General features: G+C 41.2%; 1 protein-coding gene across 7 annotated transcripts in view; it reads right to left on the bottom strand.

Annotated features, from left to right (window-relative positions):
- TTC3 (tetratricopeptide repeat domain 3) overlaps positions 1-22269 on the bottom strand; it is a 52319-nt gene that overhangs the window by 19232 nt on the left and 10818 nt on the right. For 4 of the 7 annotated variants that reach the window (XM_027634703.1, XM_027634695.1, XM_027634713.1 and 1 more), the window contains 14 exons: positions 21530-21644; positions 20518-20572; positions 11530-11590; positions 10388-10454; positions 8864-8992; positions 8337-8483; positions 7657-7737; positions 6679-6791; positions 4712-4838; positions 3117-3239; positions 2851-2952; positions 2386-2478; positions 1954-2018; positions 914-1050 (listed from right to left, as the gene is read on the bottom strand). In XM_027634703.1, coding sequence (XP_027490504.1) covers positions 914-1050; positions 1954-2018; positions 2386-2478; positions 2851-2952; positions 3117-3239; positions 4712-4838; positions 6679-6791; positions 7657-7737; positions 8337-8483; positions 8864-8992; positions 10388-10454; positions 11530-11590; positions 20518-20572; positions 21530-21644 — 1415 coding nt within the window. Of the gene's footprint in view, positions 1-913; positions 1051-1953; positions 2019-2385; positions 2479-2850; positions 2953-3116; positions 3240-4711; positions 4839-6678; positions 6792-7656; positions 7738-8336; positions 8484-8863; positions 8993-10387; positions 10455-11529; positions 11591-14028; positions 14208-20517; positions 20573-20865; positions 21005-21529; positions 21645-22269 lie in introns of those variants that run through there. The other 3 variants (XM_027634744.1, XM_027634724.1, XM_027634737.1) reach the window with 3 other exon arrangements.

Here is a 22269-nt window from a genome sequence, read left to right as displayed (position 1 = left end):
CTGGATTTTAGGGTGAACAGTCAAGTCACCTGCAGGTAACAGTGACCTGCAGTGGCTTCAAGGACCATGGAAAAGCTACAGAAAAAGAGACAACAAATACTTCAAAATAAACCAAACAGGAGGTAACTGGATGTGATTTTAGAAACCCACAAGGAAGTAAAAAATCTCTCCAAGTGCCAGGATATGCCACTGAGCAACAGAGGGATCTAGAGAACTCAGGGAAGGGGTTGGATGGGATAAAAAAGCACCCTCGGAGTATTTAACAGGGAATCCTTCCGGGAAATGGAGTTAATTAGATGCCAAGTTCATAACACAGACAAAAAACCAAATTTTTCCAACATCACCCCTTTCTCTTTGCCCTGACAAGCTGCAGGGGATGTTCACAGCTCTGAAACAGGGCAGTGCAGCCCAACAGCCCAGCAAAAGCTGGAGCATTAACTGCCCACAAACTTTTAAATTGAAGTATTTTATTTTACCCCAATCCTCTGAAATGTACTTTTCAAGTCACTGCTGATATAATTCTTTCTTTGAGAAGACCCTGGGGTTTGTTTCCTCTTTTTTTTTTTTTTTTCCCCTCAACAACATCCCAGCTTTTTGGGCATAAAGCTTTCCCTGAAATCCCTTTTTTAAGTAGGAATTTTAAACTTGGAATTGGAGCCTTTTGCCCCCTTTGGGCTGACTCTGCACGGAGCAGCCAAGGAAGAACCAAAGGTTTCCCACGAGGAATTTAACCCTGCACTGACATATCTGGAAATTAAAACCAGAACTGAAATAAAAGTAAATCCAAGGAAAAACACGAGTCTTCCAGAAGAGGATTATGTTCAACATCAGCATCCACCACCTCCCTGGGCAGCCCCTGCTGAGGTTTCCAACCCTTCCCATGAAGAAATCAGGGCAACAATCTGCCACCTACCACTGTTCTGACTGTACTGGGACTGTTCATTCCCCTCCTGGTTCTCCTCTGCTTCCTTTTTAGAGGAATTTCGAGCCTCTTCTCGCGCGCGTTTTCTCCGCAGTTTTTTTTCTTGCTTCGTTTTTAACTTCCTGATACTGAAAAAAAAACCCAAAAAAACCACTGCCTGAGGTCAGCTGCCAAAGGAATCAGGCACATCTCAATTATTTGTCATAATGTTATTAGCTATCAGCTCCATTTCCCTGAAAATACTGGGCTGAAAAATACAAATATGATAAAAGCCGGTTTTCGTTTACCAGTCAAGAGACCACAAAATTTCACAAAAGTTGCATAAAATTTGAGTATTTCTATCAAGTCCTCAGTGCAACAATTTTTACTCCCATTAAAAATGCCTGAATTAGTATTAATTTCAGTATTCTCCTTTTTTTCCTACCTTCAGTATTCTCCTTTTTTTCCTACCTTCAGTATTCTCCTTTTTTTCCTACCTTCAGTATTCTCCTTTTTTTCCTAACTTCAGTATTCTCCTTTTTTTCCTAACTTCAGTATTCTCCTTTCTTTTCTTAACTTATAACTCAGCGTTTTTGGAACCCGATATTAACACTTGAGTTCTTTAAATTTTTACAACTTCCAATTTTAAATTTTTTTAATTTTTCATTAATTTTAAAATTTTTCTTTAATTTTCAAAAATCGATTTGGTTTCTCCTCCCAGTATCATTCACAACCTTACTTGACCAAAACCCCAGTTATATCAAAGGGATGTGCATCAATAACTGAAGGAGCAACATTAAATACAGATTTTTTTTACACTTTTTAAGCATTTACACAAAGTTGCTGAGTCAGTAAATTCTGTGGAACAATTTAAATGCCTTTATAACTGCATCAGAATGTACTTTACCAGCCTTTTTAGTTTATCAAAAGGGCCAAGAACAGTCTTTCCAAAGGATTGGTGTTCTTTTAGTAACTCTTAAAAAAGGCATGAAAATCAGTCCTAGAGAGCACTGGTTTATTCTCAAATTGATTTAAAACAGCAGAGACCTTACCTTGAACATTTCTGTTTAATACAGGCCCTTGGTGGTCCCTTGGGTTTTGTGATTTTTAGTTCAAACTACCGAAAGAAGGGATGAGAAATTAATTAAATTTGGGTTTACAAGGCCAACGTGGCTGCACCCAAACCCCAGAAACACTTGGAAAGCAGTAAAAATACTACAAAAGAGAAAAGGAAGCCTAAATAAACCTCCTGAAGGTCTAACTAAAATTCTCTTTTGCTGCTGTAAGTTGGGATGGAGCATCTTTATCAGCAGGAAAGAAAGGCTGGAAGGTAACACAGGGAATTGATATTCCTAAATAATGCTCAGATCCCACAGTTAAGACAGCACAACTTAATTTTTTTTGTGCAGTTAAATTGTCATCCTCACTTTATCTCCTTAATATTTTTAAGATTTTTTTTTCATGTAAAATATGAACGTACTTACTTCACATTTTACTGCACCAGAAGAACTGAAAATAATTATTTTTGAAATAAGGCCTTTACAATCGGGAGTAAAACACAATTCCTTAAGGAAATCCTGGGGGAGAAAACACACAAAACAAAGAGATTTAAATCCACACACACCAGCTGTGCTCTTACACAAATCACAGTTTCTTAACTGGAGGCAATTAAAAAAAAAAAAAAAAATCGAATCAAAAAATTCAGGAAGATCTGTGGCACATCCCTGTTATTCCCAAAGCCCCTCCTCCAACTTCACACTGAAAAAAAATCAATTTTCAGAATATGTATTTATGCATTTATTACTGCATATGTTGCCTGATTTCCCTTCGTTTCACACAGGTTGCTGATACTGTAGTTTCTAAAATTACATTAAGTATAATATAAAAAAAATATAATATCAATGATATAAACTTGATTAAAGATGCCTGTGGCCTGCCAAAGCTCTTACCTTATCATTTTTATCACTGTAGCTCGTTGTTTTCAACTTCTTCCAGCAGCTCATATGAAACTCCACCCTGCACTGCTGACAGCAAATAACACGTATAAAACCCTAACAACGAGAAATGGGACAAATTTAACATTTTTAAGGAAAAGCATAACAGAAATAAACACCTCAGCTTAACAGCTGGGAACATGGAAGGGGGCAGAAACCCTGCAAGTGTGAAGTTTTACTCCTCAAACCCTTTTAAATTCACCTCTGCCCTCAAAATTTACCTTAAAGTCCGGGTCTGTAAAAAATATTTGGATTTTGGAGTGGCCGTGGCACTGCTGATACCGACAGACAGCATCTGGTTCTGGAGGGAACTTGCACTGCTCAATACAATTCCTTAAAGCCATCTGAGAAAAAAAACAAAAGGGATGTGAGGCAAACTGCATGGAAATCAGGGAAAATTCAGGGTGTACTTACAGGCTCCTGGGGAATTCTGCAGCCAGACATGAATCTCCCTTGGAAAAGCAGCTGACTAATACCAGAGGAACAACTCTTTTCTAAGTGGAAAGACATAAAATTGTCCTTTTATGGCCAAAATATTCCTGAGTTTGTTTGAAGTGCTGTCAGCTGAGTACTCATATAAAAAAAAATGCAGGTTTATCTTGGACCCGTGTTTTACACCCTGAGCAATCCCAACTGCAGGAAGTGTCCCACTGCCAAAAAGAGGAACCAGATTAACTGAGATAATATGATAAAAACAGAGTGTCTTGCTCATCTCTGAAGTTTCCCAGAGTATGTCTCACCTGGGATCTGGGTTACAGGATCAAGTACAATCCCAGGGATAGCTCTGGGGAGCCAAGGAGGTCTCTCTCAGAATATTCTCTGAGGGAAAAGTCAGATTTATGTGAAGTGGATTTATGTAGAGTCAGTGCAAGTGCCACAGTGCTGGCATTGAGTCCAGATTAATAAAACACCATTAAAAACAAACAGGCCTCTAGCAAACCCTGCCAGATATTTGCATTATGCTCTCCAGAGATCCCAGACCACTGTGACCAGATTTCTGAGGGGGATGGTCGCTGAGAAATCCTTGGGTCAGTTTTTGTTTAAGAAACAACACAACTGCTGCTTCCACCCAAAACTAAACAGGTCCAGCCAAGCTCAGACACTGAACAACCTCCAAAGTTCTCCTGGGCCAAAGTGCCTCCCTGCAGGGCAGCTCCTGCCCCTCGTGGTGCCACATCCACGAGGCACAATTTTCAAGTCAAAGGGGGAGTTTTGCCTCAACCAAAAACGACACAGTCCAAGCCCCCTGTGTGGTTTTCAACACGGCCCCTCTGCTGCCATTTTCCACCTCACATTTCTGCCAATTCCAATTTTTAACCAGCTCTCTCTGGCATTGTGTTGTGCATTCACAACTTAAAAGTTTGGTGATGTGCAACAAAGGAGTTCATCCATCATCACAGGATCATCAAGGCTGGAAAAGATCTCCAAGATCAGACTCCACCCTGTGCCCGATCCCCAACTTGTCCCCCAAGCCCAGAGCACTGAGTGCCACGTCCAGTTGTTCCTTGGACACCTCCAGGGATGGGCACTCCACCACCTCCCTGCCTTTCCATGAAGAAATTCTTCCCTGAAGAAATCAGGAAATACTTGGAGCAGATCAGAATCATATTCCACAGAAATCCCCAAGCACAGAGCCTGACTCAGAGCTCCTGCCCTTATGCTGGTAATGGGATGCTTCCCACATTTCCATTTCACCCCCATCTTTCTTGGATGTGGGAGGCAGGGAGGAGGAGGAGGAGGAAGAAGAAGACGACAAGGAAGAAGAAGAAGACGAGGAGGAGGAGAAGGAGGAGGAAGAAGAGGAGGTTAAACACACCTGCAAACTCTCTGTCTGTGTCTCCTCGATAACCCGAGTTGTCGCCGGCCACGTCAACACCCCCGGGACAATCTTCAAATCAATCATCAGCTTTGATCTCAGGAACTGATCGAGTGCATGAGCAAATCTGGAGTTGGAAACAGGCACAGCGTGTTCAGATCCTCTGAGAGCAACTTCTACACAGTCTTTGATGATTCATTTTACCATCCAAGCAACAAACAGCGGCAACCGAGAGTATGTGGGGTGAGAGAACACCTGGTTCATTGAATTCCCTGTTTAAGGACTCTCTGGGATAAAAGATTCAAGCTGTGAGCCAGGTTAAAGGCTCAGCATCCAGGCATGGATACAAGGCAGACTGAGAGCCTGTGCTGACATCCATGAATGTGGGAGTGCTTGGGAATGCAGAGTGAGGACCTGTGTGTGTGTGTGCACAGGAGTGACCTTCAACCCTGCTCAGCCAGGGAGGGGACACAGGACTCGGGGTGTTCCCTGAGTTCAGGCAGTGCAGACATGGCAACAGCCCTGCCTGGGGGAGGCTGGGTGGCCAGAGGTGTTGTCACCTGTGCAGGCAACTTTTTGGGTAAAAACTGCCAAGGAAAGAAGAGCCACAACCACGGGATTGGGATGCAGACAGCTCCTGGAACACAGACTGCACCCAGCAGTGGGAAGCAGGAATCCCCTCTCAGCATCCAACCCACTCTGCCCAGTGCTTTGAGACATTCCACATGAGGAGGGGTTAAGGTTTAATATCAAAACTTACTTAATTTGGCATTGTATTGGCTTTACATGGCAAGACTGGGCAGGGAGGTGGGGACCATTCCCTGAGGAGAAGCCAGGGCTGCCCCAGATCCAGCTGGATACAACAAACCCACCACAGGGAACAGCAGAGCCCCTCAGGCAAAGCACCTCGTGGAAAACAGGGATAAAGAAGGACAAAACACACTGCAGGGCTGTGGGGAGTAGGGGGAAAAAGCTCCCCCATGCCCCATCCCTCTGGGCTGCTCAGGGGAGGAGGAGGGAGAGGAGTTGGGAATGAGGGAGTGAAGTCGAGCCTGGGACAAAGAAGGGGTAGGAGAAAGGTGATTTTAGTTGTTCTACTTTTTCCCCCCACCATTCAGCTCTATTTTAAGGGACAAGTTGTTTTGCCCCACCTTGAGTCTGCTTTGCCCGTGGCTCATTAGCAAGTGATCATCTCCCTGCCTTTATCTCAATCCTGGAGCTTTCCCACCTCCTGCTGAGGAGGGGGAGCAGGAGCAGAGCTGGATGAAGGTCTCTCACCCCACCACAAGCTTTCTGGTGGATTTTGATCACACAGAGCAGCAGTAGTGAAGCACCAAAAATCACAACCCGAGCTTTACACACAGCAATCACCACACGGAGCTGCACCACCACAGTTGGAGTCTCGGGATGCTGGGAAAAAACCCACCAGGAATACGTGGGTTGAAGCAGCTCTCGAGTTTGTTACTGGCCCTGTTTCTGCACCTCACACTCCCCCTCACCTCCCTCTGGTGTTTTGGCTCAAGGAAAACAGGAAAAACATCCCTGTTATCTGTTCCAGGGAATGCGGTGACTCACTGGAGCAGCCGCCTTATCTCAGCCCAAGGTCACTCTCCGGCCTCCCCAGGCCTGAGATAAGTTAAGCTTTCTTTTTTCCACAAGAACACAAAGGTTTTTGTTCTTCTCCCACAGAGCTCTCCCCCCCCACCACCACCACTGCAGGGATGAGCTGGACAGTCCTATCCCTGTTCCCTCAAATCCGCTGGATTATTCTGCAGCTTCCCTCAGCTCCTCAGCAGGAACAAACTCCGAAGTTGTAATAAACCAAACTCCAGGTTGTAATAAACCATCCTGATGGAGGAATTCAGTGCTTGACACAGAATAATTAAAACCCCACCATGCCTACTTCCTCAGACAAAAGGATTTTTATTTTCTTCCTACCAAATCTTGAAGTTTTCCCTCACACCAACCTGTTTTGCCTGAGGTAAACCCTCCCAATTCCATAGTGTGCCAAACAAAAGCACCTTTCTTCGGGGTATTCTTCAATTATTTTCTTAAACTGGTCTTCAGCCTTTGCCAATGCCTTCAAAAGAAATGTAAGTCACAAATAAATGGTGTTTTTCCATAAGTTTTCCACTTTTCCTCTGTTTTTTTTCCCCATTACAGTGGGTCAGAGTGCCCTATTCTTTGATCAGTCTTATGAAGAGTAAATGGAATTACACAATCTTATGATCACAGGAGAAGCTTCCCCTTTTTAAAAAAAAAAAAGAAACTTATTCTGTAAACACGGACTCCCTCTGAAAGAATGAAATTAAATGGCTTTTAAATTGGTTTTAAAATTCATTTTAAGACACTGAACATTATAAAACACCTCAGGACGAAAACCCCAAACCATCTTGAAAAAAAAAAAACAACCAACAAAACAAAACAACAAACCCAAATAAATCCAGAGTTTGCCTTTGGTTCTGGAAAACAGCAAAGTATTTTGGTGTTCTCCAGAACAAAAAAGCAAAAAAAGTCTCCTGTTTTAGGAGCTGAAACAGAAACACTGGTGCAGACACACATAACAAAGTAGAAGAAAAAAAACCAACTATAATAGTCATATATAAATTATATATATAAATTATATATATTATAATAATATATAACAATAATGTAATTATATTATATGTATTAATATGTATATATATATGTAATAATTAATTTCTTAACACCAGAATCTCATTTGAAAGCTTAAAAAAGACATTTTATTTGGTAGCTTTAGTTATTTAAAGTCATTAAGGATCTAGTCCCAATGTATAATTCCAAAATGTGTCACCAGGTTTCCTTCCCCACCCATTTTCTGTCTAAGGAAGAGATAAAAATGGATGGGCAGCTGCCTGAGCTAGAGGTCAGAATAAAAGCAGTATTTAAATATAAAACAGATAAAACCAGGCTTCATGTCCTACCTCAGGTTGTCCTATTCCCAGGAGGGCAGTGGCATGTCCATAGATGATTATAGCATAATTAATTTTATGAATATTCAGATACTGAAAAAAAAAAAGTCAAATTATAGTGGCAGCACAAATAAAAACATTGTGCAAACTGTTATATATTAATTTAAAGAAATCCAGGATGACAACTGGGTCAATATCTGATAGGACATAGATACACAGACACCAAATTTCACAGTATTTGCCATCAAAAAGTCATCTAACTTAAAGAATAAAAATCACTGTTACCCTACATCATTAAGGATAAAGGTTAATCTGACAATCACAGAATTATTTGGGTTGGAAAAGACCTTTAAGATCATCAAGTCCAACCACCAACAGACTGTAGTTTTTTATAAAACACAGTATTTGATCAATGTACTTTATATTACTCTAACAAAAATACAATTTTGGTAAGTACTTTTTACACTGCATCTAGAAATGCACACTTATGTTGAACATTATCAAAAACACATCCTATGTAATTACTGGGGGGGTTTTACCCTTGTTCTTATTTTCCTTGGCACTGCAGTCAACAACTCAATAATAAAGACAATTTTGGGGGAAGGAAAGAACGAAGCAGGGTGCTGAATGCATAAAATAATTACTCTAAATAAAATTACTCTAAAAAAACCAAGTTATTCCTCTGAGTTTACCCTAAATTCTGAAGTATACAGAATGCTGAGCAGCTGTGAGAAGGCTTGTTCTGCACTGTGACACTGCTGGTCCATCAAGGCTGTGCAACCATCACGAGCAAGGGATGTAACACCTTCTGGCAAGGCATTAAAATCCACCTGGAATACCTGGGGAGACAGTAAATCCACAAGAAAACCACGTTTTCCTTTTTTTTTTTTTTAAACTTTTTAAAAAAAAACATTACACCTGTAAATGTTTTCAGGTCACATTTAGAAATGCACATTTAGGTTGAATGAAGATCACCAAAAATACACCCTGTGCTACTCTGTTTTCATTTTAATTCTGTTCTCATTTTAATTCTGTCTTCATTTTAATTCTATTCTCATTTCTAAGCTCCTTGGCATAATTATCAGTGAAATACTTGGCCCTGCAGCCAACGACTCGACAACAAACACTATTTTGGTGGAAAGAAGGGAGGGAAAACGAGGTTGTTGAAGGCCCAAACTCGAATTATTCTGGTCAATTATTATCATTTCTCCCAGTTTACCTCACGTTCTGCAGCACCTAAAGCTCTCAACGTGGGTAGAAGGGTGGGTTTATCACTGGGACACTCCTCCAGGGAGGCTGTAAATCCCTTGTTCCTGGGGTTTTTTACATCTTCTGTACTGAAATCCATCTGGAATATTTAGGAAGGCAGTAAGTCCAAAGGCAAACAGTATTTCCCTTTTTTTATTTTTTTTTTTTCTTTTTTCAAAGCAAGCAATTTGCTAAAATACTTATCCAAGAGACAACTGGAAATTCTCCACTTCCTACAGTTTTACCACAATTCCACTGTTGGAGCAGCAAATTAGTTATATTTTTACAAAACTTTTAATTTTAGACTTCTAAAATCTCTATAGATTTCCACAGACTCACTGCTGCTAATCCCATTAAAAAAAAATCAGTTTTTCTTCTAAATTTAGATCCTTTTCTCTCCACAAAGCTTCAAGTTGAGTTCAAGCACCGTTTTAATTTTGCTTACACATTAAAAAACCCCCAAAACCACAACCCAGACTTCTGCTTTTCCTCACTTTTACACTCCATTTTGTGCACAAATGCCTTTGGAAAAACCAGAGAACTGTTTCCTTCTGCTACACTTTCTGTCCAGCTCAGTTAATTTGTTCAGTGCTAGAAGGTTTCAGAGTGATTTTGTTATTTTGTTTTCACTATTGATATTTCCTGGAGTCTGCAGGGATTTCCAGCAGGGACACTAAATAATTAACACATATTTTAATTTCCTAGAACTACTGAGTTAATGCTGTTAAGAGCATGCAGTCATAAAACAGGACAAATTATATTAATTTGATGTTAAGCTACACCACATTAGAAGCTGATTAAGCCAATTAAAACGCTCCTTTTGATACTTGTAATGCACTGGCAAAACAAAAATAGGTATTTTGAAGGAAATAAAAGGTCTTAGTGCAGGTAGAACTTGAACCTTCCCCTGAATTCAGTTTTGTCTTGTGAGGTGATTAATCAGAGTAGAGATTTTTGGTGTCTGCATCCCCAAATTAACAGAGATTAAATGATTAATTATGTGCATTCCCACGATTTCCTGCAAGAATTTTGGCAGCTGGTTAAGACCAGAGGAGGAAAATTCTCACTTGAAATATGAATGGCACCGTGTTTCAAACAGCCACCCAACAAAATGTTCCATGATTGTTGCCAAACATATTTATAAAACACAAGAAAACGTGTTCAGTCAGAACTTTGGGAGGGGTATCATAAATCCCTGAGTGATTCCCAATAATATTTGTCCTTTTTCTTACAAATTAAGATACAGGGGAGCTGTAAACTCGTGGGTTTAGCTTAGTCAGCCTATGACTAGACTGAGTTTTGTTACACTAATTACAGGAGGAGAAGCAACAAGGCAGCAATAAATCAGTGTAACCACAGAATTTTTGCCTCCTGATCAAAGTCATGCTCAGCACTAAGTGTTACATTTAGGAATAAACCAAGATTTTGCACAGTGTTACTAAAAGGTGCCAAATAATTCACATTTAAGGCCATATCCCACTGAATTTCCAGTTACCTGTGGCACAGCACAGAGGCCTTTATCTTCCATGGCTTTAGACTCTCTCTTCAAATCAAGGTGATCCCTACAAAAAACAGGACAATGGCATCAAGAGGTTATAAATATCCTTTAAATATGAACTTATTTTCAAGCAACAGTGTGATTTTTACAGGTCTGCTCATCTTCCCCACGAGAGAAGCAATTTTGGAGATGGTTCAGCTGCTTTAAGAAGGATTTGTTCCAAAATAAATTATAACATTTCCCCCCCTTCAAGTGAAAGGAGAAATCCAGTTCAGTGAAATAAAAATGACAAAGTGACAAAGTTTCCATTGTCCTGGCCAAGGGGGCATTCCAAAAGTTATGGGAAAACAACAGGATTGTACTGTAATAAACACAGATGAAAAAGCAGCTGAATTTGTGGTCACACTTTGATTAAGAATTGGAATAATCAGGTTCAGGTCCAACCTTTCCTAAAGGCTTGGACTCTTCTACCTGTGAAATCTGCCTTGAAAAATTATCATTTAATGGAAATTTTCCTATTTTAAAGTAAAATACCTCGTTCTGCTGTACCCTCAGGTGTTTATAACCACCCTAAACACGACCAAAAACCTCCAGCTGGAGAAGCAGAAAAAAAAAGAAAGTGCAGCCACAGCTCCCCCTTGGCCCCAGTATCACTGGAAATACAGATTTCTTTTGCTAAAACTCCTGTTTTAAATCTCCTAACAGGTGGAAGCATAAATTTCACCCATAAAAATCTATAGTGCTTTTTATCTCAACTAATTTAATTTTGGTCCTAAACCACCAAACACGCTCATTTACATTCAGCATGTCCTACAAGGGGTATTTATGTGCTTGAAATTAGATATTGATTTAAGGGAAATTATTGAACTAAGTGAAAAATTCAAGCCTGCAAACAACTTAAAGACTAAGTAAAAGTTATTCATTGACTAAAATTCAGCTCAGCTACGGAAACTATTTAATTTTCAAGTTATAAGTCTGGTTCTTTGTGAAAACTGGAATTTTGGGAACTTCACCCAGCTACCAGTATGTATAAAAACACAGAAAAAGCAGCAAGTCCAAGGGACATTAAGTCCTTTTTAAATGCTACATAAAATAACTCAAAGTAATCATAAATTTCAAAATAAATTGTATTTTTTTACCTCATTTTTTCAGAGTCACCAATTTTGGGTTTTTGCTTTCGTTTGTTTTGATGACTTTGGTCTGTAACGAGAAAAAAGGATTTTAAACAAGATGATCATCACTTGAAATATAAAAGAAAAAGCACTTAGAACTCACATTTTCCTTTATAAACAGATGTTAAAAATTTACAATATCGAAAACTGAGACAAGCAACAAGTTTTTCAAAAAGCCACCCCTAAGTATTATCCCTATGAATTTGATATTTTTGTTAAATAATGTTGGATTTTTTTAATCTCATAAAGGGGAAAGATACTTCAAACAAACAGATCTTGAAGTTCTGCAAGATCTGATCTGACTCCACAGCATTATATTATAACTATTAAACTCCAGGCTAAAGAAATCAGCCTGTTCTACAGAACTAGAGTTGATATCAGTCCTTATCAGTCAGAAATCAAAATTTTTTGCAGGGAATAACAGATCCCTGTTTGGAAGTTCAAGTTCCACCGGGGGGAATTCTGCAGGAAGACTTTTGCAACTTCAAAACTACAGAGCTGAAGTCAAATCCAAGCCCTGCCAATCTCAGAAATGCAAATATACGGAAATATATTTGGAAATACTGGATCCCGAGGACAAGAAAGGGTCGCTCTCGAGATGCAGCTTCATTTCCAACCCTGGAACTTCACATCCAAGACTTGACACCGAATTTACACTTCACAGATTTTACACTTCACAGCTTCGGGGATTCAATGCTGTCAACTGAGCAGTTACCGAGCAAACAGTTCCTGAGCAACAAGGTAGAAACCAGGGCTTAATTCTTTATTGTGATGGTCACACCCAGGAAGCCACACCAAGCAACTGTAAAATCCTCTCTCCACTCTTTCCCACGGAATTAAAACCCCACACATCAGGCACTGAATGTGCCCCCGCCTTGGCTCGTGATTGAGTCAAGAAGGTTTTTCATTTTCGACAATTTTTTAAGTCCCAACAGGGACAAAACACACACATATATTCCTCATATTGGACACAGCCACACAGACACCAGTCTGGATTGAAGCTTTTCAAGCCCTGGAACCCAAAAACGAGGTGCAGCTCTGATTCAAAAGAAACCTTTGAACAACCTGAAAAGCACTTTTATTACGGCCGGGGAATGAGAAAGGGGCAGATGTTTTGCCCAGTGCACTCCCCTGAGCAAAGGAACACCACAGCTTTTTATACAGTTTGAAAGTAGCAGGTTTAAAAAATTATCTATACACACACTCTTTTTGCAGTCTGCCTTATCTAAATAGACACTTAGTTTTACCTCCTATTCTTACCATTATAGAGATTTATCATTTTCAAACAGTTTTAGGTTCCCCACCCCTCTCTACGTGCTAAAAAAGCCTTCCCTGTTCCCTAAGCTATTTTCATCTTAATTTGCCCACAGTTTGGGCAGAAACTTTTAAGCAGTTTTACATTTTGCAAAGTCACACTTACATAGCTAAATTAACATAGCTAAATTGTATTCCATTTTAATTTCTATTTCATATATTCCTCATATTGGACACAGTCACACAGATACCAGTCTGGATTAAAGCTTTTCAAGCCCTGGAACCCAAAAATGAGGTGCAGCTCCCTAAACCCTTAAATCTTGCTCGATTAATTATTAGGCTTCTGCTGAACTACCAGAAACTCCAACGTGAAAAAAGGAGTTATTTATTATACACATGAAGTTTTAGCGACCGTCTACGTTCAAAAAAATGCTTATTTTATGATCCTCAGAGAAGTATTTTATACCTTTAGGTACAAAATCCTGGAAGACACCGTGGAAAAGCACAAATCCACCCATTTGAGGGACCTCCCTTCAGCCAGAGGGATGTCTCACATAACCATTCCTCAAGTTAAATCAAATGCATGCACACTTAAATACCTTGTGCCAGTAGTCATTGCTCATTAAAAACAACTTAATGACATAAAATTTCAATGAATCAGAACAAAACTCAAGGCTCACAAAGACTGAACATGTCCAGACTTAATTCTGTGAACCGTTTCTCCAAGAGGTGTCTGTTGAAACAGTTCAGACACATGAAAACTCAAAAGCTACACTAATAATCACCAGAAATTCCTCATAATAGAGATATTTAAAAGATGGAAAACAATAATCCTTTTGCAAGCCAGAAAACACTTCCAGCATATTATCATTTAACCATTTAGAGATAGAGATTTATCACTTTTTTCTTCGTTATATCTAAGGAACCAATCTATCATTCACAACAAAATCTCCACGGAGGTAAAAGAAACCATCTCACCATCAAAAGAAGAAATTAATCAACCCTATTTTTTCCTTGAATGGTCTAATTTTAAATGCCATTCAACTAAAATTATTTCAGAAACATTTCCCACAGAAACAACTCTTCCCACAGACCACCCAACTTAAATCCTACTTTAAGTGAAAAACTTCTAAATAAAAGGTAACAAGCAAATCCCGATGACTTACAGCCAAAGGAGATATATCAATTCAACAGCAAACATGATTTACTTACCCCATAAACATTTAAAAATATTAGTTGTATTACTTTCACTAGAACTTTCCATTAGGAGGGACCAGAGATACTTGACAAAAACATACACATGCTCAAAAAGACACGTCATGAAGACAGAAAGTACCAAATAAACTGAAAAATGAGTTAAAAAAAGCAGTAACTTTAAAACAGGATAATGTGACATTAAGTTCCCTTCCATTAAAACTCCTGCAAGTGAACTCCTTTAAGTGAACAAAGGCAAAGAAAAAAAAAAAAAAGGCTGTTCCTTCCCACCCGCAGCAGACTGGGATCAGCCAGTCCCTGGGAGCCTGACTCCTCCCTTCAAATCAAGTGTTTTGTTCCCCATAACGAGGGGGAGGAGAAAGGAAAAATAGAAAATGAAAATAAAGCAATGAAAGTAAAAAAAAAAAAAAAAAAAAAAAAAGAAAACCAAACACGGAACACGCAGGAGTTTGATGAAATCACTACATTCAACACATCTCACAGACCTCTGATCTCTTCTTGAGCCAGGAGTTGTTCAGTTCTCTCCCAACATCCCACCTTTTATGATCCCTCTTCCCTCCCCAGTTCCTCCAAAATCCAGCCATCCCTTCTGCCACGTTGCCCCTTCCTCCAGCCTCTCTGGGCGACCTGTTCTGGAGCATCAGCATCCACACAGGGAAGAATTTATTCCTAATATCCAACCCAACCCTGCCCTGCTCCAGCTCCAGGCCAATCCCTCCCTGTCCCACCACTACCTGCTGACTGAAAGGGTTCACGATTTAGGCATTCTAGGACTGCCAAGGGACCATAGAATCAGCTGGGTTGGAAGAGACCTCCAAGATCATCAAGTCCAACCCTTGATCCAACCCCGCTGTGGTTCCCAGCCCATGGCACTGATGCCACATCCAGTCTGTCCTTAAACACCTCCAGGGATGGAGAATCCACCACTTCCCTGGGCAGCCCATTCCAATGGCTGAGCACCCTCTCTGCAAAGAAATTCTTTCTAATATCCAACCTAAACCTCCCCTGGCACAGCACAAGACCCAGCCCTCTTGTCTTGCTGATGGTTGCCTGGGAAAAGAGACCAACCCCCCCCGGCTCCCCCCTCCTGTCAGGGAGTTGCAGAGAGTGAGGAGGTCTCCCCTGAGCCTCCTCTTCTCCAGGCTGAGCCCCCCCAGCTCCCTCAGCCTCTCCTCACAGCACTTGTGCTCCAGTCCCTTCCCCAGCCTCGCTGCTCTCCTCTGGACCTGCTCCAGGACCTCAATTGTCCTTCCTGAGCTGAGGGCCCAGAACTGGACACAGATCTGACACAGATGTTGGAGGCTTGTGGCATGGCCTGGGACACCATCCATGGATATAATAACTCATAACTTCTTGGAGTGTGGGGGCTTCCCTCCTTCACCCTCAACGGATCAAGGCCACCACTTTAATTCACACACATGGAAGCTGCAACTACCAAGTTCCATCGCTGGAGCCATCGCTGGAGCCCGTGGGCAGTGACTATAGACATCTTTCCACCCTCAGCTTTTCTTTCCCTTACTCTTCCTTATCCTGTCTTTCCTTTCTCTCCCTTACACATTTTCCCCCCCAGGGGTTATCCCTGTGATAGATAATATAGATGACAACACCCAAAATGCTAACATACCCGTTAAAACAAAATTGCTAAAATAAACCCTACCTCTATACGTTTTCAGACACCGATTATTTGGTGTCATTTCACTCTAACCCACCCCAAGGGAATTATTGATAATGTGATATATAAATAATTGTGATTCGTGCAACAAACGGGTGATTACATCAAAATAAAACAAACTGATTGTAAAACTTAATTACACGCCACAAAGAAATAAAACAGACCCTTACAAGGTCAAGAGGCCCTAAACCTCCCTACTATCCCAAAAATAAAATATGGGTTTTTTTAGGCGCCTGTTCGTCCAAGAATGCATGAATTATGACTGGTTGTAGAGATAACCCTTTTAGCTTTAGCTGTAAGAAAACCCATATATTAAATACTTAGCAAAAACCTGTAGAATGTATATATATATGATATAATTAATATGCATGAAGTAGCTAAGATAAATACTAAATGTATCCTGTAGTAGGGGTGTGCAGATTTGGGAAACTGGTCCCATTTCTGTCACCCAGCCGGCTGCTTGGTTTTACCATAAAATAAACTATTATTCAAAAACTTACAGAAACTCGAGACCTTGTTTATCACAATAAGAACCTGGGTTACCCCTCTCCCCTTTTTCTGGGGCGGGTCATAACATTTTTGGCGTCATGGAGAGGATCCTTTGGATGTGGTGGAGTAATTGGTGCAGTCCAAAACTGATAGAGGGCAAGTCAAATGGTGACTGTCCCCTCGTTGTAAAATTATAGTGAGAATTTTTCTCCTCTCGGTGTGACCCGGGTACATCAGACCTGTTGAAAAGTTCTCTGGTACCTGGGCCTGTTGAAAGGTTTTCCAGGAGACAGTCAAGCCAACCCTCAGAGGGTTAAGGGAGAGAAAGACATTAACCTGAATTAATGACTGAGTCAAAAGGAATGACACCCCAGGGTGAGTTATATGGGGATTATTCCCTCCTGATGTCTGTCCTCGGTTTAGGACTGCTTTTTGTAGGTGCTGTTTTAGAAGTTGTCCTTAGAACAGTGCCAAAGGAAAGATCGGCTATTCAGATATCTAAGTGAGGTGATAAGATCTTTCCAAGAGTCAATGAGAGCTTTGCAGGACCAGCTAGAAAAAGAGGCTATTCAGAAATCTTCAGGTGAAGTGACAACACCTCTTCGAGAGTCAATGAAGGCATTACAGGAGCAATTAGAAAAAGAAGGCTTGCAGTTTAACTGCTGAGAGCGTGAGGTGATTCAGGGGAGGGGAGAGGGAAATTAATTTGTTGTTTCGATCAGTCCCGCAAGATGAGGAAGAAAAAAAATAAAAGGTTTCAAAAGGCACTAGAAATGAAAAATTGTGAACTTCGGGACATCGATTTAAAATACCCTAGACCGGTGGAAGTTAACAAATCCCTGTACTCCTCCGGGGAACTGGAAGAGCTTAAGCAAAGTTATCCGGAGGACGAGGTAATTAATACATATGTGTCCCCTCATTAAAACTGAAACCACTGGCCAAGGGGCAGCTCCACAAACTACCACACGCACTAACCCATACACGGGGGGAGCCCTGGCCACACCTCAGGAGAAATACAGCCGTGAGGGCAATGAATCGGAACCTGAATATGTGTGGAGGGTGTCCCTTACCAGGGGAGACAGAATTTTGTTGAGTGAAGATGAGGGCAGAGAAGGCCTCTGCAGGCAGGAGGGCTCTGCAGAGGGACCTGGGCAGGCTGGAGAGTTGGGCTGATTCCAACGGGATGAGGTTCAACCAGGCCAAGGGCCGGGTCCTGCACTTTGGCCACAACAACCCCCAGCAGCCCCACGGGCTGGGGACAGAGGGGCTGGAGAGCAGCCAGGCAGGAAGGGACCTGGGAGTGGGGATGTACAAGAAGTTGAACAGGAGCAAGAGTGTGCCCAGGTGGCCAAGAAGGCAAATGGATCCTGGCCTGGATCAGGAACAGTGTGGTCAACAGGTCCAAGGAAGTGATTCTTCCCCTGGACTCAGCACTGGTGAGGCCACCCCTGGAGTGCTGTGTCCAGTTCTGGGCCCTCAGCTCAGGAACGATATTGAGGCCCTGGAGCAGGTCCAGAGGAGAGCAACGAGGCTGGGGAAGGGACTGGAGCACAAGTGCTGTGAGGAGAGGCTGAGGGAGCTGGGGCTGTTCAGCCTGGAGAAGAGGAGGCTCAGGGGAGACCTCATCACTCTCTGCAACTCCCTGACAGGAGGGGGGAGCCGGGGGGGGTTGGTCACTTTTCCCAGGCAACCATCAGCAGGACAGGAGGGCTCGGTCTTCAGCTGTGCCAGGGGAGGTTTAGGTTGGAGATTAGAAAAAATTTCTTTGCAGAGGGGGTGCTCAGCCATTGGAATGGGCTGCCCAGGGAAGTGGTGGATTCTCCATCCCTGGAGGTGTTTAAGGACAGACTGGATGTGGCATCAGTGCCATGGGCTGGGAACCACAGCGGGGTTGGATCAAGGGTTGGACTTGATGATCTCAGAGGTCCCTTCCAACCCAGCTGATTCTGTGATTCTACGATTTTGGGCCCCAGGGATCTTCCTGACCACAAATGATAATCGAGCACTGTGGTCCCTGACCCAGAGAGCTGCCTAGAGGAAAGAGGAGATCCTCACATGATTAAAACACCCACAACTGGCCACATTGTAAAAAGGGTACAAAAAACAGCACATCTCCAGTTAACGCACACAAAATTATTAGACTCACAATGAAATTCCCCCATGGAACTCGAGGTGGATCCACAGAGATTTCCGGTCTTAACCCGAGGCCTGCCTGAGGCACTAAAAGTTTATGCTAAACAATTACAGGAGGGCATAAAGGCAACCCCCAGACCTAGAAGAAGGGGTGCTCCACGGGATAAAATGGTTGGAGACAGCCCAAGAATTAATAGCTACTGGCCAGCAGTTTGGGGCTCTCTGGTACAAGTGGCCAGAGAACACACAGCAGGAAGGCAGGGAAGGTCCAAAAACCTGCCTCATCAGGTATTTGTCAACAAAATATGTCATCTAGCCCTGCCCTTATGGAAAGTCCCTCTCCAGCTTTCTGTTAAGCCCCTTTTAGGCACTGGAAGGGGTCTTTAAGGTCTCCCTGGAGCCCTCTCTTCTCCAGGCTGAAAAATAGTAATTATTAGCTAGCTTTTATTGATTTAATAAAAAATAGCAGTTACAACCATTTATAGTGTGTAGCAGATAGCTCTGATTCAAGTCCTTTAGTCTAATCATCATCACCATCAACTGAAATATAGGATTTATATACAAATATATCTGGTTTGCCATCCTTAATCCTGAGGGACAAAGTTGTATAAAGGATCAATTACACCTCTATAAACCCTGAGACATAAACTATTGTCCAGGTCTGTCACTAAGACTGGATCCAACTGCCCCCAGACTCCTCCTGGAGAAGGAATTTAGAAAAACAAGGGGGGTTCTCCCAAACCTCCATATTGCTGGCAGAGCCAAGGGGATGCACAGATCTCTCTCTTACCACATTCCAAAGGCACTGGCATGATTTGGTCTTGCTGCCAGGTGAGCAGAACTCCAAATGTCCCTGGAGCACCCCAGAGCCAGGGAATCCCTTATAATCACTGACTGGGTGGGTCTCGCCACAGGCGCTTTGCTGCTCATCTCTTCCACTGCCTCAACAAACCTCTGTTTTATAACACATTCTCAGGTTCCATCAGCATTCAGACCACACCTTCTTGCTCAGTAAAATGCCTGGATTCACTTGTCACTTCCTTCAAAGTCCCCCCAAAATTCCCCTGTGCCATCTCGCGTTTTGCTCCTTGGCACCATCCGCGCGTAGTTCCCCAAAACAGGTTTGTCTTCCAGAGCTTGACTTCCCCTTTCTGAGAACCTTCCCCAATTTAAGTTTTTTGCATCAAATTCCTTCAACACTTCATAGGTTTTTCACAGAGCCACAGAATCACAGAGTGGTTTGGTTTGGAAGGAACATTTAATATCACCCAGTGCCACCCCTTGCCACGGGCAGGGACACTTTCCACTAGCCCAGGATTCTCCGAGCCTCATCCAACCTGACCTTGGACACTTCCAGGGGCAGCCAAAGCCCACAAGAGCAAGATCACTTCTTCTACTGCTCATTTTATATATTATATTTTGTAATGGATCTTCAATGGGTTTTCTAAAAATCAAATTTTCAAGTGCTCTGCATTTTGGCACCTCTTCAGGTGAGAATTTAAGTTTGCCAAGCCCAAAGAACAGCACAGGCAGGCATCAGAGATTTCAGAGCAGATGATAAAAACCCCAAGGAAAATTTAGGAAAAGATTTCACCTTGAAGCTCAGAACTTCTTGCACTTCACTTTCACTCCAGAAAAGTGAAACTCTGGCACTGTGGGACTTTTAGGGGGTTGGAATTCTGTCCATAAAATGATTTATTCATTGAAAAAAAACAAACATAAACGATAAATCACACCAACTTTAACTCTGCAGCTAAAAATCCACTCTGACAAATATTTTCCCTCTCCAACTGCAGACTTGTATTTTTATGGATCTACACGGAGCTTTAGCCATCACAAATGAATTGTAAATATTGAAACTACCCACACACTCCTCTTAAATTTAGATCCCTTCAGATCTCAAACCTGTCTCAGGAGGAGGGAAAGCACTCCTAGCCTGTGACTCAGTTTTCACTTTTTAGTTCCAGTTTCGATTTTGAATGCAGCCACGTCAAGGAGATTCAAACTACAAAAGCACGAGGGAATTAGGACAGAAATACAGAAGAGAAGATGTATCTGAGTACCAGGAAAAGACATGAAACATGATCTCTTCCTGTTGTGAAAATAACATCAGATGTACTTTGGAGTATTAGTTATGGTAACAGCAGAGGAAGAAAAGACTCAGACTTGATAAATAATAAAAATAAACTCACTTTGTGGCAAGTCCAGCGTGGAAACTTTGCTTTCTGGTCTTTGGGTGTCAGTCATCTAATGGCAAATACATCAGAGAACAAAACCCAAATCAGTCTCACTCACTGAATTTAAACAAAGGGAAAAAAACTCAACAACCAGCATTTAAACAGAGAAATCCCAATGATAAAATGCTATATTATGTCCCCAACCAAGAGGTAAAAAAAAAATCGTTCCATTAATCAAAGTGCAGCTGTACAGTTTAGATTCCCCCCCTCCAAATTTGTATCAATTTATATTATCTAGTAGCCTAACAAACACCACCCTTTCTCACAGAAATGCTCATCCTGAAGGAAGACAAGTTTACAGACCTACATCACACAAAGGTTTTCATGGCATGAAAGCAGATGAAAGTTCTTGTGAGGCAATTAAAAAAAAAATATAAATAAAATAAAAAATCCTAAAGCGCTTCAAGCCCTTCTGGTGCTTTCTGCAGCTTGTTTTCTCTGCTAACAGGCTCCAGCTTTCATTTCCTGCCCTTTGCCCTCCCACTTGGGTTTCGTTTTCCCCACTCACACGTCATCAAGTCCCTGCCCACCTCTCCTGGAAAGAAAAACAGAGGTCTTTTCACGTGTGTGTGTGTTAAATTGTTTGGGCCTTGCCATTAATCCACATTATTTATCACTGTTTTCTACATGAGGTGGCTTATTTTTAATGACCCACTTCGTAGGCTAAATCATGACAATTTATTATTTTAAAAGAACAACAGTAAAGGCAATCAGAAGGAGTACAAATGTCTCTTTAAATTAATAATTAGTGTAAAAAACAGGACATCTCCTTCAAGCAACCACCTCCCACCTCCTTGAAACCCCGAGTTCTGAGCACGGATTTGGCAGTCAAATATCACAGGGAAAGTGCACAGTTGTTAAAAAACTCAGTGCCTGCAAAATTCCAGCCACAGCACTGAATAACACGTTCCAGGCTGGTGAAAAAAAATCAAGGCACTGTTAATCCTGTAATTCCAGCACAACTCACCTTGGGATCGTGTTTTTGAGGACCTTTAGGATCAGCCTGAGTTCTCTTTCTGATTTTTTCTAATTCTTTTTGTTCCTGAGAGGTTATCCCGTGAGATTTTGAAGAGCTGCAGTCTCTGATACATAAAAAGAGAGAACTCTTATTCCTTTTCTCCATATTCAAGGCACATGCCATACATGTAACATAAAAAAAAAGGGATTAATACGAGTTTGCCCCTCACAGAAGTGTAACTCTGTAAGCACATTTAAAAGATTTGATCAGTCAGCTTTTTATACCTTCAGATTGCTGTGCAAAAATACAGCAACAATGACAACAAAATAAGCACTATTTTCTACAAAAGGGACAGGAATTGAATTGAATTTATATTTTTTTAAAAACTAAATAATTAATAATGTTGATTAATAACCACCCTCTGCTTTGGGTGCAGCCCAGGATATTCAAGATAGTTTATTTAGTTCCTAGGAGCCCTCTGTCAGGTTTATTAGATCTGGCTGCAGTCATGATAAATTTAATCCTTCCAGTTTTATTTATTGAGAGATATCATAGATATTGCCTACATTTTGTTATGCATTACTTAAATGATATCAAGCACTGAGCATCATTACTTTTATTACTTATTATTTTATATTTTACTCTAGTATAGTATTATTCTATTATTTTATATTTTACTCTAGTATAGTATTATTCTATTATTTTATATTTTACTCTAGTATAGTATTATTCTATTATTTTATATTTTA

Source organism: Corapipo altera, unplaced genomic scaffold (genome assembly GCF_003945725.1).
Source record: "Corapipo altera isolate COAL_440 unplaced genomic scaffold, ASM394572v1 0, whole genome shotgun sequence".
Lineage (NCBI taxonomy): Eukaryota > Metazoa > Chordata > Aves > Passeriformes > Pipridae > Corapipo > Corapipo altera.
This window is presented reverse-complemented; position numbering and strand designations above follow the sequence as displayed.